The sequence below is a fragment of the Triturus cristatus genome, chromosome 8 (genome assembly GCF_964204655.1).
Source record: "Triturus cristatus chromosome 8, aTriCri1.1, whole genome shotgun sequence".
In the NCBI taxonomy this organism is placed as follows: domain Eukaryota; kingdom Metazoa; phylum Chordata; class Amphibia; order Caudata; family Salamandridae; genus Triturus; species Triturus cristatus.
Window position 1 is genome coordinate 756830942 of NC_140591.1, and position 12850 is coordinate 756843791.

A 12850-nucleotide genomic window follows, 5' to 3' on the forward strand; every position below is an offset into this window, starting at 1 on the left:
AAAACATACAGGGGCTTGTAGCCCCCCCACCCCCACCAATTGCTTATATTGGTTGGCTTTACTGACAATCTCCTTTGCCATTTGATGGCTTTTATTGTCCATCTTGTGTCTGCCCTTCTTCTGGTGCTTTGTCAATTAACTTTTGTCCTTCCACTGCTCACTTTTAGTGAATTACTTTGTTCTTTCCCACAAGAAAGCATGTGTTTTCCAGCTGTCTCCCTAGTGTGCTTCTTTATCCCCCTCTTTGCTCCGTGTTGCTCTTTCTCTCGCCCGTATGCTCCTTCCTGCCCCTTCTATGGAGGCACTCCCCCCTCCTCTGCTTCTCCCCCTGTGTTGCTCCCTCACCTGTGCGTTACACTCCATGGTGGGGTCGTTAACTTGCCCATTTCCTTTTCTCTCCCTGTGCTCCATGTCATTCGCCAATTAGTTTGTCTCTGTCCCCCATATGTTACTTCCGCTCTATCATCCCTGTTGCTTCCCCTCACCCGCGCCCTCCATGTTGCTTCCATCAACCCCCGTACCCACCATGTTGCTTCCGGCTCCCCCCCCATCAGTTGTGCCCTGGGTTTCTTCCATTCCCAGTGTTGCTCCGCCCCCCCGCCCACTGTAAAAAGAAAACTCTTTCGCACTTTTTTTTAATTCATGAGCCAACTCGGATCTGTAAATTAAAACCAAAAAAAAAGCCACTTTCATTTTGTAAGCAGAATGCATGGTGCTCACGCCTACAAAATGATGCAGGCGGACGCGTCATAAGCTTTTTAGGTCTCGGCTAGCGAAGGCTGCGCTTGCGCAGTCTCGCTCGCGAGTTTTAATGACTTGGAGTAGTGGGGCTTGAACCCGCCCCTCTTCTCTCCTCTTCTCCATTGGCTGTCCTCTTAAATGCTGGGCAGCCATTGGAGAAGAGCTTTGTCTCTCCAAACAAGCCCCGTCTCTTTCGGATTCGGGGGCGTGTTTTTTACTTTCTTTCTTTCCTCTGGAATGTCAACATTCCAGCCAATGGCAAGAGGAGAGAAAGAAAAACACGCCCCCGAATCCGAAAACGCCGCTGCGTTTCTCCGAGGCATTTCTGCTTGACCTCGGAGAAAGGCGGCGGTGTTCATGGCTCGTTTCGAGGTCCGTTGGTGGATATAGTGCAGACTGCATCTAAACCTTCCGTTTCTCTTCCCCTTCTCTCCCCCTCCATGTCGGTGTTTCCTCCTCCCCCTGGCCCTCCCTCCTCCCCTTCTCATATCACGCTCCCTCCCTCTCCCTCCGCCGGGAGCTGCTGGCTGGGTCGGTGGCTGGGCTCGGTTGGAGGCAGTGCGGGCTGTGAGTCCCCGGGTGCATCCTCGGACGGATCCCTCCCTGACTGGATCCCAGCCCGAGCCCTGGGTTTGGTCGCTCTAGATCCCCTGCAGCGGCTTCTGAAAACTTTCCCTCTGCTGCTCGTGCGTCGACGCTGCTGCTGCTGTGGGCTCCGTCGACCGCGTCGCCTCTCGGCTGCTCTGTTTGGTAACGTTAAACAGTATTCACAGCGGGGTCTCAAGTGTGTTTCTAGGAGACCTTTGGCCGTCGCTGCTTGGAGGGGCCCCTAGGGGCTTCTCCATCCGATGGCACCAGGAGAGGCCCCTAGGGGCCTCTCCACCCGATGGCATCAGAAGGGGCCCTGGTCGGAAATCCACCTTCTGCCCTTCTTTCAGTCACACTTGTGGCGTTTCCTCTCCAACTGCCTCCAGTTCCGGCGCAGGAAGCGCCTTGAGATTACAAACTCACGTGCCCCGGGGTCGTGCACTGGTGTTTCACGCACGTGCAAGCGCCGTTTGACCACTGGACGGTTGAGGCCCGTTGCTCAACTTTTCAACAGAAGCTGTGGTGGGACTCGTGCCCACAGCCCCCCTTGCGACACTGCCTGGGGTCGTGCAAGGAGGAGAGGGGTCTGTTGTCAACACCCAACCGCCCAAGAGTGGGTGGAGCACCCAGCAGGAGCGCCCAGCAGCGCTTCTGGGCGCTATGTGTCGTCTTGTGGATTCGGTTCATGCTCCATTGTGCGGACCGGGTCTGTCTCGTGCCACATGTGAGCAGTGTGGGGCTTGGAGGGCCACACGAGGCCTGATGGAGCCCCACTCGGAATGAACGGTGAGGGCACCAGTGCCTCCCGGCAGCTGGCATCAGCACTTCCTGATGCATCGTGCCCTTTCCTATGTAGCAATGTCCTTTCTGCACCCTTTGCCGCAGCGTCTGCACCGTGGCACCTCAGTGGACTAATGCACCCCCTGCAAGGGCCTGCGTTCGACTTCATTCATGGTCACAGGTTCAAATCCCTGTGGGTCCGCCCTGCCTTTCAGCCTTCTGAGGTCGATAAAATGGGTACCACTGGATTTGGTACCAATAAACGTCTGTTATCCAGGCCAAGATACCCTTCTGGGTGAACGTGAGCTTTAAAAATTAACATGTTATATATAAGAAATACCCCTTAACATGTACTGTGTTTACAAAGGAGCGAATGGACCGCACGCATTTTAATTCACTTTACAATGAGAGAGGTAAGTTTGAAGCAAAACCAGCCTGCTTTCATTTTATAAAACCTGCACTGTAAATACAGAATAAATGTGCCACATTTTTTAAACAAAACCTTACTTATGAAGCAATGTTTCTTCTTCGTTATAAAGTTTGATGAATCAGTGATAAACAAAAGTGAGGTAGTTTCCCACCCTGTTTTCTCGCTATGTGCTCTGGCACAACTAAGTTTGTCTCTTTCCCTAGCACAAAAATTGCAAAAATACATCTAATAAGAAGTTGCTGGATTTTTGCATAAGTGTTTTTTTATTTTTTTTTATTTTTATTTGCCCGGGCATTGTTTAGTGTCACCAAAGGAGTTTGGCATGCACCTAGAAAAAGAGGGTGTGAATCCCTGTATATCAGGGTCACTGTGTAGCCAGTCACCTCCTGTCTGAACAGCACTAGATACAGTTAACAATGCACCGCCACCTTCGAGAGGCCTGAACGGCTGGGGCGAAGCCAGTCATGTCCTTTTCACCTGTCAGGCAGTGCAGAGTGATGGGAGAGAAAGCAAGCTGACTCTGACCCGGACCTGCTGGCCTCTCAGAGGCTTTGCCCTGTCAGCCCCCACCTGGCCCCCTGTGCGTGGGCAGCGATGAAGCATGTGTGTCCACTCACAGGAGCCGTGCAGCCGGCTCGCATGACTGTCTGTACCCCAAGCTGAACTGTCTCTTGTCACGTAAATAATCACTGGTGTCTTTGTTGGCTCTGAAATGATGAAAGCCTGGCTCGACCCTGCAGACTTCATACCTGCCTAAAAAGGGGGCGCCCCCCCAACACGCCCGGGGGCATTGAGTGCCCACAGTAAACAGTCCCGGAATGCTCCAGCCGGTCATGTTATTGCTTCAATGCGGCTGCGGTCACTTTCTTCCCAACTTTAACTGCTGAAAGTTCAAACTTGGCAGCACCATCGTCTGGATGCTTGCTAGTCTGAATTTATTTCAAGTGGTAGTACCTGTACTGTTCTGTCCGTGTCTGTGTGTGTGGGTGGCTTTGTGTGTTGCTCTGTGTGTGGCTGCAAATGCAAAAATCTCGCATTTGAGAGTGATTAAGCTATTGACATTGTAAATAACAATGCCGTTTCTTTAAATGTTTTAAAAACAAAAACATAAACAAAAATCATGTCATGAGCAATGCCAATAGCTCTAACTTTAACAATGCCGAGACGGTTGCATTGTAAATGCTTGTTAAAAAATTCTTCTTTAGCCATGCCGCACTGCATCGGGAAGCTGCACAACATTGGTAAAACCCATTGGAAAAACCAACAGGTCCCAAAGACAAGACACACTGGCTTTGCCAACCCCTGCTTATGCGGTTTCCCCCAAATGCTGGCATGTGCGTTTCTTCTCAAAGGGAGGTGAATGGAGCCCAGCGTAAGGACAAGACAGCCAAAGATGTCGAATGGGTGGATGCAGCCGGAGCTCATTTACCTGGCCCCACTCGAGGCAGGACCCCTCCTCACCTGCCAATAGCGAACGAGCAATTGCTCAGAGTTAGAATAAAGCTTGGTAGGCCTAACCATGGTTTCAACCTCCGGATCAGAGGCGCAGTGCTAGAACCCGCTATGCCCTCTTTGGGGGTGATGAGGTGGCTCGTCCTGCAGAATAAACTAAGGGCAGGCCGTGCACACTACCCAGTGGACTATGCTGCAATGTGTGGTTTCTCCTTCTAATTCAGTAGGCATTGGCAAAGCCAAGTGATGGCTTTGCCTCTTCGATAGAACAGACAACACATATTTAACAGGTACACATGGGGCAACTGAATGAGAGGACAAAGAGGAAAGGAAGCTGATTTGGGAGGGTAAGTGCGAGATCGCTGCAGCAGCCGTTGCTTTTTTTTCATGTGAAATTAACAGTTGCCATCAGGCCAGGTTCAATGCTCCATAGATTAAAATAGGAGTACTACACCGGTTTCTAAAAATACTCCCTTTGTGTGCAAGTCCGTATAGCTCAGTAGATTAATATGACTGCTGTGGAGTTCTGTGAAACCTTTAAATCTCAGATTTGAGTCCTGGTAGGTCCACTAACCTTTCATTATTCCATAGTTGTCAAAAAGAGAGCGCTTGATTTGCACTAGTACTACGGCTTACTATCTACAGGCCTTGGAAGCTGTATGCCTGTGAGCCCCCTCTGTAGATGCAACCAGTCTAAGTACGCTGTAGTAACCGAGTTAGCCTACAACATGAGGTACGCAGAGCTCGACCGACGACCTGTATCCGTTGGCCAGAAGCGAGGCGGTTCTAAAGCCGTGACTTGTATGAAGACGCGAAACACCCCCTAGTCCCAGAGAAGGAACTGGTAAGCAATACTTCCTGCGCCAAATATGGCGACCAGAGTACCAACATCAGTCATTTGGAATATTTCTTGTGAAACCGTGGTGGCTTCCTATTGTGTTTCTCTGCAAGAAAGTGAGAATAAGGCTGCAAGCAGTGCGTCTCCTGGGAGCTTGGGGTTATTTGTAGTGTAAAACATATGTTACTGGGATGTTGATATGACTGATCAGGGCCCGGACAAGCCATAGTTCTACCTTGACATGACACCTTTATCGACCAGGTCAAGCTGCTGTTCCGTCCATCCTTTGGTACATGCTCCAGTTCTGCAGATTGGCCCTCGGAGAAAACTTTAAACATTGTTTTGCTAAAACGTACACACGTATTGCCCATTTGATGCTCTCTGTTAACAAATACAGTGCGAGCCAATACAGGCAGACCAAGCACCAGGGGGGCGCAGGATGGAGGGATGAGGCTAGAGACTGGGTCCAGGCAGCACAGCAGGGAGGCCTGAGGCTGGAGGCAGAGGACCAGAGAGACACAGGAGGGAGGGAGGTAGGCCTGAGGCTGGAGGCAGAGCCCCAGAGGCACAGGAGGGAGGGAGGGTGGCCTGAGGCTGGAGGCAGAGCCCCAGAGGCACAGGAGGGAGGGAGGGAGACCTGAGGCTGGAGGCAGAGCCCCAGAGGCACAGGAGGGAGGGAGGGAGGCCTGAGGCAACAGGTAGAGCACCAGAGAGACACAGGAGGGAGGGAGGGAGGGAGACCTGAGGCTGGAGGCAGAGCCCCAGAGGCACAGGAGGGAGGCCTGTGGCAACAGGTAGAGCACCAGAGAGACACAGGAGGGAGGGAGGGATACCTGAGGCTGGAGGCAGAGCCCCAGAGGCACAGGAGGGAGTGAGGGAGGCCTGAGGCAACAGGTAGAGCACCAGAGAGACACAGGAGGGAGGGAGGGATACCTGAGGCTTGAGGCAGAGCACCAGAGGCACAGGAGGGAGGGAGGGCGGCCTGAGGCTGGGAGCAGAGCACCAGAGAGACACAGGAGGGAGGGAGGGATGCCTGAGGCTGGAGGCAGAGCACCAGAGAGACAAAGGAGGGAGGGAGGGAGGGAGAGCTGAGGCTGGAGGCAGAGCACCAGAGAGACACAGGAGGGAGGGAGGGATACCTGAGGCTGGAGGCAGAGCACCAGAGAGACACAGGAGGGAGGGAAGGATACCTAAGGCTGGAGGCAGAGCACCGGAGAGACACAGGAAGGAGGGAGGGAGAGCTGAGGCTGGAGGCAGAGCACAAGAGAGACACAGGAGGGAGGGAGGGTTACCCGAGGCTGGAGGCAGAGCACCAGAGAGACATAGGAGGGAGGGAGGGAGACCTGAGGCTGGAGGCAAAGCACCAGAGAGACACACGAGGGAGGGAGGGATACTTGAGGCTGGAGGCAGAGCACCAGAGGCACAGGAGGGAGGGAAGGTGGCCTGAGGCTGGAGGCAGAGCACCAGAGAGACACAGGAAGGAGGGAGGGATATCTGAGGCTGGAGGCAGAGCACCAGAGAGACACAGGAGGGAGGGAGGGAGAGCTGAGGCTGGAGGCAGAGCACAAGAGAGACACAGGAGGGAGGGAGGGATACCCGAGGCTGGAGGCAGAGCACCAGAGAGACCCAGGAGGGAGGGAGGGAGACCTGAGGCTGGAGGCAGAGCACCAGAGAGACACAGGAGGGAGGGAGGGATATCTGAGGCTGGAAGCAGAGCACCAGAGACACAGGAGGGAGGGAGGGATACCTGAGACTGGAGGCAGAGCACCAGAGAGACACAGGAAGGAGGGAGGGAGGGTTACCCGAGGCTGGAGGCAGAGCACCAGAGAGACATAGGAGGGAGGGAGGGAGACCTGAGGCTGGAGGCAAAGCACCAGAGAGACACACGAGGGAGGGAGGGATACTTGAGGCTGGAGGCAGAGCACCAGAGGCACAGGAGGGAGGGAAGGTGGCCTGAGGCTGGAGGCAGAGCACCAGAGAGACACAGGAAGGAGGGAGGGATATCTGAAGCTGGAGGCAGAGCACAAGAGAGACACAGGAGGGAGGGAGGGATACCCGAGGCTGGAGGCAGAGCACCAGAGAGACACAGGAGGGAGGGAGGGAGACCTGAGGCTGGAGGCAGAGCACCAGAGAGACACAGGAGGGAGGGAGGGATATCTGAGGCTGGAAGCAGAGCACCAGAGACACAGGAGGGAGGGAGGGATACCTGAGACTGGAGGCAGAGCACCAGAGAGACACAGGAAGGAGGGAGGGAGGGAGAGCTGAGCCTGGAGGCAGAGCACAAGAGAGACACATGAGGGAGGGAGGGATACCCGAGGTTGGAGGCAGAGCACCATAGAGACACAGGAGGGAGGGACGGAGACCTGAGGCTGGAGGCAGAGCACCAGAGAGACACAGGAGAGAGGGAGGGAGACCTGAGGCTGGAGGCAGAGCACCAGAGAGACACAGGAGAGAGGGAGGGAGGGAGGGAGATCTGAGGCTGGAGGCAGAGCACCAGAGAGACACAGGAGGGAGGGACGGAGACCTGAGGCTGGAGGCAGAGCACCAGAGAGACACAGGAGAGAGGGAGGGAGACCTGAGGCTGGAGGCAGAGCACCAGAGAGACACAGGAGAGAGGGAGGGAGGGAGGGAGATCTGAGGCTGGAGGCAGAGCACCAGAGAGACACAGGAGAGAGGGAGGGAGGGAGGGAGGGAGATCTGAGGCTGGAGGCAGAGCACCAGAGGCACAGGAGGGAGGGAGGCCTGAAGCTGGAGGCAGAGCACCAGAGAGACACAGGAGGGAGGTAGACCGGAGGCTTTTGGCAGAGCACCAGAGAGACACAGGAGGGAGGGAGGGAGACCAGAGGCTGGAGGCAGAGCTCCAGAGGCACAGGAGGGAGGGAGGCCTGAGACAACAGGTAGAGCACCAGGGCAGCGCAGGAGGGAGGAAGGAGGCAGAGCACAAGGACAACTCAAGAGGGCGGACTGCGGCAGGATGCAGAGCAGTAGGGCAGCACAGGAGGGTGGACGGAGGTAAGAGGCAGAACTCCATGGCTGTTTAGGAGGAACGACTGAGGCAGGAGGCAGAGCACCACGGCGGCAACGGAGGGAGTTCAGGAGGCAGGACTGAGGCACAGCACCGGTGCCGTACAGGAGGGAGGACTGAGGCTAGAGGCAGAGCAGCAGGGTGGTGCAGTAGTGAGGAGGCAGAGCACCAGGGCGGCGCCGTAGTGAGGAGGCAGAGCAGCAGGGCGGTGCAGTAGTGAGGAGGCAGAGCTGCAGGGTGGCGCCGTAGTGAGGAGGCAGAGCACCAGGGCAGCGCAGTAGTGAGGAGGCAGGGCACCAGGGCGGGGCAGTAGTGAGGAGGCAGAGCTGCAGGGTGGCGCAGTAGTGAGGAGGCAGAGTAGCAGGGCGGCGCAGTAGTGAGGAGGCAGAACACTAGGGTGGCTCAGTAGTGAGGAGGCAGAGGAGCAGGGCGGCACAGTAGTGAGGAGGCAGAGCAGCAGGGCGGTGCAGTAGTGAGGAGGCAGAGCACCAGGGCAGCGCAGTAGTGAGGAGGCAGAACACTAGGGCGGCGCAGTAGTGAGGAGGCAGAGCACCCGGGCGGCACAGTAGTGAGGAGGCAGAGCACCAGGGCGGGGCAATAGTGAGGAGGCAGAGCACCAGGGCGGGGCAGTAGTGAGGAGGCAGAGCACCAGGGCGGCGCAGTAGTGAGGAGGCAGAGCAGCAGGGCGGGGCAGTAGTGAGGAGGCAGAGCACCAGGGCAGCGCAGTAGTGAGGAGGCAGAACACTAGGGTGGCGCAGTAGTGAAGAGGCAGAGGAGCAGGGCGGCGCAGTAGTGAGGAGGCAGAGCACCAGGGCAGTGCAGTAGTGAGGAGGCAGAACACTAGGGCAGCGCAGTAGTGAGGAGGCAGGGCACCAGGGCGGGGCAGTAGTGAGGAGGCAGAGCTGCAGGGCGGCGCAGTAGTGAGGAGGCAGAGCACCAGGGCAGCGCAGTAGTGAGGAGGCAGAACACTAGGGTGGCGCAGTAGTGAGGAGGCAGAGGAGCAGGGCTGCGCAGTAGTGAGGAGGCAGAGCAGCAGGGCAGCGCAGTAGTGAGGAGGCAGAGCAGCAGGGCGGCGCAGTAGTGAGGAGGCAGAGCACCCGGACGGCACAGTAGTGAGGAGGCAGAGCACCCAGGCGGCGCAGTAGTGAGGAGACAGAGCACCCGGGCGGAGCAGTAGTGAGGAGACGGAGCACCCGGGCGGCGCAGTAGTGAGGAGACGGAGCACCTGGGCGGCGCAGTAGTGAGGAGACAGAGCACCCGGGCGGCGCAGTAGTGAGGAGACAGAGCACCAGGGCGGCGCAGTAGTGAGGAGGCAGAGCAGCAGGGTGGTACTGTAGTGAGGAGGAAGAGTACCAGGGCAGCGCAGTAGTGAGGAGGCAGAGCACCAGGGCAGCGTAGTAGTGAGGAGGCAGAGCACTAGGGCGGCGCAGTAGTGAGGAGGCAGGGCACCAGGGCAGGGCAGTAGTGAGGAGGCAGAGCAGCAGGGCGGCGCAGTAGTGAGGAGGCAGAGCACCCAGGTGGCACAGTAGTGAGGAGGCAGAGCACCAGGGCGACGCAGTAGTGAGGAGGCAGAGCAGCAGGGCGGGGCAGTAGTGAGGAGGCAGAGCAGCAGGGCGGCGCATTAGTGAGGAGGCAGAGCACCAGGGTGGCGCAGTAGTGAGGAGGCAGGGCACCAGGGCGGGGCAGTAGTGAGGAGGCAGAGCACCAGGGCAGCGCAGTAGTGAGGAGGCAGAACAGCAGGGCGGGGCAGTAGTGAGGAGGCAGAGCAGCAGGGCGGCGCATTAGTGAGGAGGCAGAGCACCAGGGTGGCGCAGTAGTGAGGAGGCAGGGCACCAGGGCGGGGCAGTAGTGAGGAGGCAGAGCAGCAGGGCAGCACAGTAGTGAGGAGGCAGAGCAGCAGGGCGGGGCAGTAGTGAGGAGGCAGAGCAGCAGGGCGGCGCATTAGTGAGGAGGCAGGGCACCAGGGTGGGGCAGTAGTGAGGAGGCAGAGCACCAGGGCGACACAGTATTGAAGAGTCAGAGCAACAGCGCAGTAGTGAGGAGGCAGAGCACTAGGGCAGCGCAGTAGTGAGGAATCGCACCTATCACAATGCTCACTTCACAAATCTTTATCCATGTGTGCAGACTGAAGATTTTTTTCCATGACACCAGCTAGTGCTCGGCAGCTCTCACAACAGTCATTTGCAAAACCCATGTCGAAAGAAGCACTGACAAAGCGAAAATGCTGGCAACCAGCGCCCGGCCGCTTGGCTGTGCTGATGCTTGTTTTTTAATGCACGTGTTTATCAGAAAGTGTGGATTGGACAGGTGCATTTCATGCAAACCATGTGAACTTTAATGGTATGCATTTTCTGCTCTCACCCGAGCAGCTAGCCTCCCAAATGACCTGTGTGTCAAAGAACATGATGTAGCAGTAAAGGGCGCCTCCTATCTGGGCGCCTGGATACTGCAGGATGTGCGAAGCTGGGACACGTATGGAAGGAATCTATTTTTGAGGGGGAGGGGGGCATATGAAATGTTGATACATTTTATTTTGATTTTTTCTATAACCTTAGAAGTGCTTACCGTATGCAAAACATACTCTGCGTGCACCTGGAGTGGGGAAAACTGACATAAAATGATTGATTCATTTACAGCTACTCACTAAACCACCACATGTGTAATGCACACGAGTCTGGAAGTCAAGTCTGCGAGAGCAGCCGTAGATGGCAGCAAACTCGGGTCTGAATTACACATGGCCGCTTTTGTTAATTTTACTCAGGCGCGTGACAGTAAATTGGAATATTTTACTGTGATCTAATGGCTGGCAAGTTTCTTTGGGTTGCAGATGATGCAACTATTGCTTTTCCTTCTGAATTCCAAGTTCAGCTTGAGAGCTCTGCTTTAACTTAACTCCAAAGTGAACAAAGACCAATCCTCTCGTGCTGTTGTTCACAGGGGCGATAACAATTCTGGTCTTGGCTTCCTGGGCCCATCCTCTGTAGAGTCAGGGGAGCTTTCAGTTCCAGCACAAACCAAATGCTGGAGCCCATGGAGCAGAGCCCAGAGGAGCCTTCTGAACCTGATCTCTGAAACAACTCTGAGCTATGGTGGCGGGGGAGAGTGACCTGGGGTTCATCACTTGGTTTGTCCAGGAAAAACATGGCTTCCAGGGCAGTTGTGATACATGAGAATGGTCCAACGTAGCGCTAATAAGATGATGCTATGAATCAGGTTTCAGACTTATAGAGACCCCGAGTAAGGGTTGGATGAAAGACAAAACTTGCCCTAAAGCAGTCCAGATGGGTTGAGCTAGGGTGGTGGGATAGCACAGAATGTTGCAGACGAAAGTACACTGAATCACAACATGTATCGTAATTGTGATAGGACTTTATCTTTAAAAGAAACATGGTGTCCTCAAAGCTGATATTGGTCCAGATTATCAGGAGATCTTAGATGCTACTAGGGGTGTGTGGCATAAATGACACCTCCTCAAACAAGACATTTTCTCTAGGAACTGTTCTCCCTCCAGTATCTAATTTGTCGTTTTTTTGTACAAGGAATACCTTTATGGAGAAAAGTTACTCAAGATACCGTTAATTTTGCAAAATAATCATGCATGACTTAAAAAATGTCTTCAACAAATTTAAGACTTCCCCACTTTTAGTCTTTGAAGCTTTATTTAGGCCAATTTTTCAGCTGAAGTTTGCCTTTTTTGTAAGAGCTGCGGAGAAAAGTTACTCGAGATATGAGTCAACATGTACTTCACTTAATACTTGTCGTTTTTCAGAAAATTCAAGCATCCTTTATGCATTTCTTTGGCAAATTTCACACACCGCTACTTTAAGTCACTGAAGTTAAACTTCAGCCGTTTGCAGCAATATTTTTCTTATTTTCAGTCGAGATCTCAAGGTAAACTGAGTTTGGCAACAGTAGATAGTATTAATTTTAAGGCAAACCATTTATTTGCTACCGCCAATTACGCCTGTTCTTTTATTTTACTCATCGTCGTTAGTGTATGAAATTTACATTGGTATGTGTAATCTTATTTTACATCATTAGAGAAATCTGCGTCATCCAGGTTGTTTTTGATGGATTGATAAATTAGGAAAAGCGAACCTACAGGCAATGTATTGGGAAGAACAAATGTTCAACAAATTAAGTGTATCGTGTGTTTTGTTTTTTCCACAGCAAAACCTGGAGTGTAACCTGGCAAACCTCATTAAAAGGAATACAGAGATGGAGTCCCTCTTGGCTAAACTCATTCAGACCTGCCAGCACGTTGAGGTAAGTGTCAAAAACCTGAAAGTCGGATGTTTTCCTCGCTGCGTCTTATGGAGAAAAACATCTTTAAGTTTCATAGCGGAATGTGTCTAACCTTTTAGAATTTCATCCAAACAATATTTCCTCAAACCTGTTTGAAAACAAATTGGGATGAATGAAGCCCACCATTCTAGTGCTGACACTGCTTGAAAAACACTCTGTCACCAGAAGGCTGAAGCTAAATTGGTCATGGCATGTTTCGAGTGTGATTTGTGTGGTCTTGTCAACTAAATGTACTGTTGTGTTTCTGCTAGAATATCCCACTGGAAGTTGATACTAGTGTAGCATGCTAATAGTTTTCACTGAAACATAGATGCAACATTGTTAAAGAATATCTGTTTTCAGCAGTTTGGAAGAGTCTAAATGCAAACGGTATCTGAGACACTGCGGGCTAATTCAGAAAGTGGCAGTGCTTAATTTGAGCCGGTGCTTACAGGTGGGGCCCACCGGCCCTTATTTTAGCTCATCAGACTTTGAACCAGAGCAAGACAATGAAAGACATACAAGGGGAAAGAAAGAGGAAGAGAAAGATGGAAAAACAGTGATAGAGGAAGACTGGATTATTGTAAGGGGCTCTATCTCAGAATGCTGCTGCGAGGCTCCTGCTGGGGATCCCCAAGTTTCATTCAGTGGGAAAGAATCTTCAGAAACTGCATTGGCTTCCAGTTAAGAGTCGTATTAAGTTCAAGGCCTT

The 12850-nt window shown here is 53.6% G+C and overlaps 1 protein-coding gene across 6 annotated transcripts in view; it reads left to right on the forward strand.

Moving 5' to 3' along the window:
• Positions 1-12850, forward strand: part of MID1 (midline 1) — a 635531-nt gene that overhangs the window by 446622 nt on the left and 176059 nt on the right. For all 6 annotated transcript variants that reach the window (XR_014967780.1, XR_014967781.1, XM_085622188.1 and 3 more), the window contains exon 3: positions 12025-12120. Coding sequence is in view for 4 of the 6 variants with exons in the window: in XM_085622188.1 (XP_085478314.1) it covers positions 12025-12120 (96 nt within the window). In the remaining 2 variants the exon portion in view is untranslated. The remainder of the gene's footprint in view (positions 1-12024; positions 12121-12850) is intronic.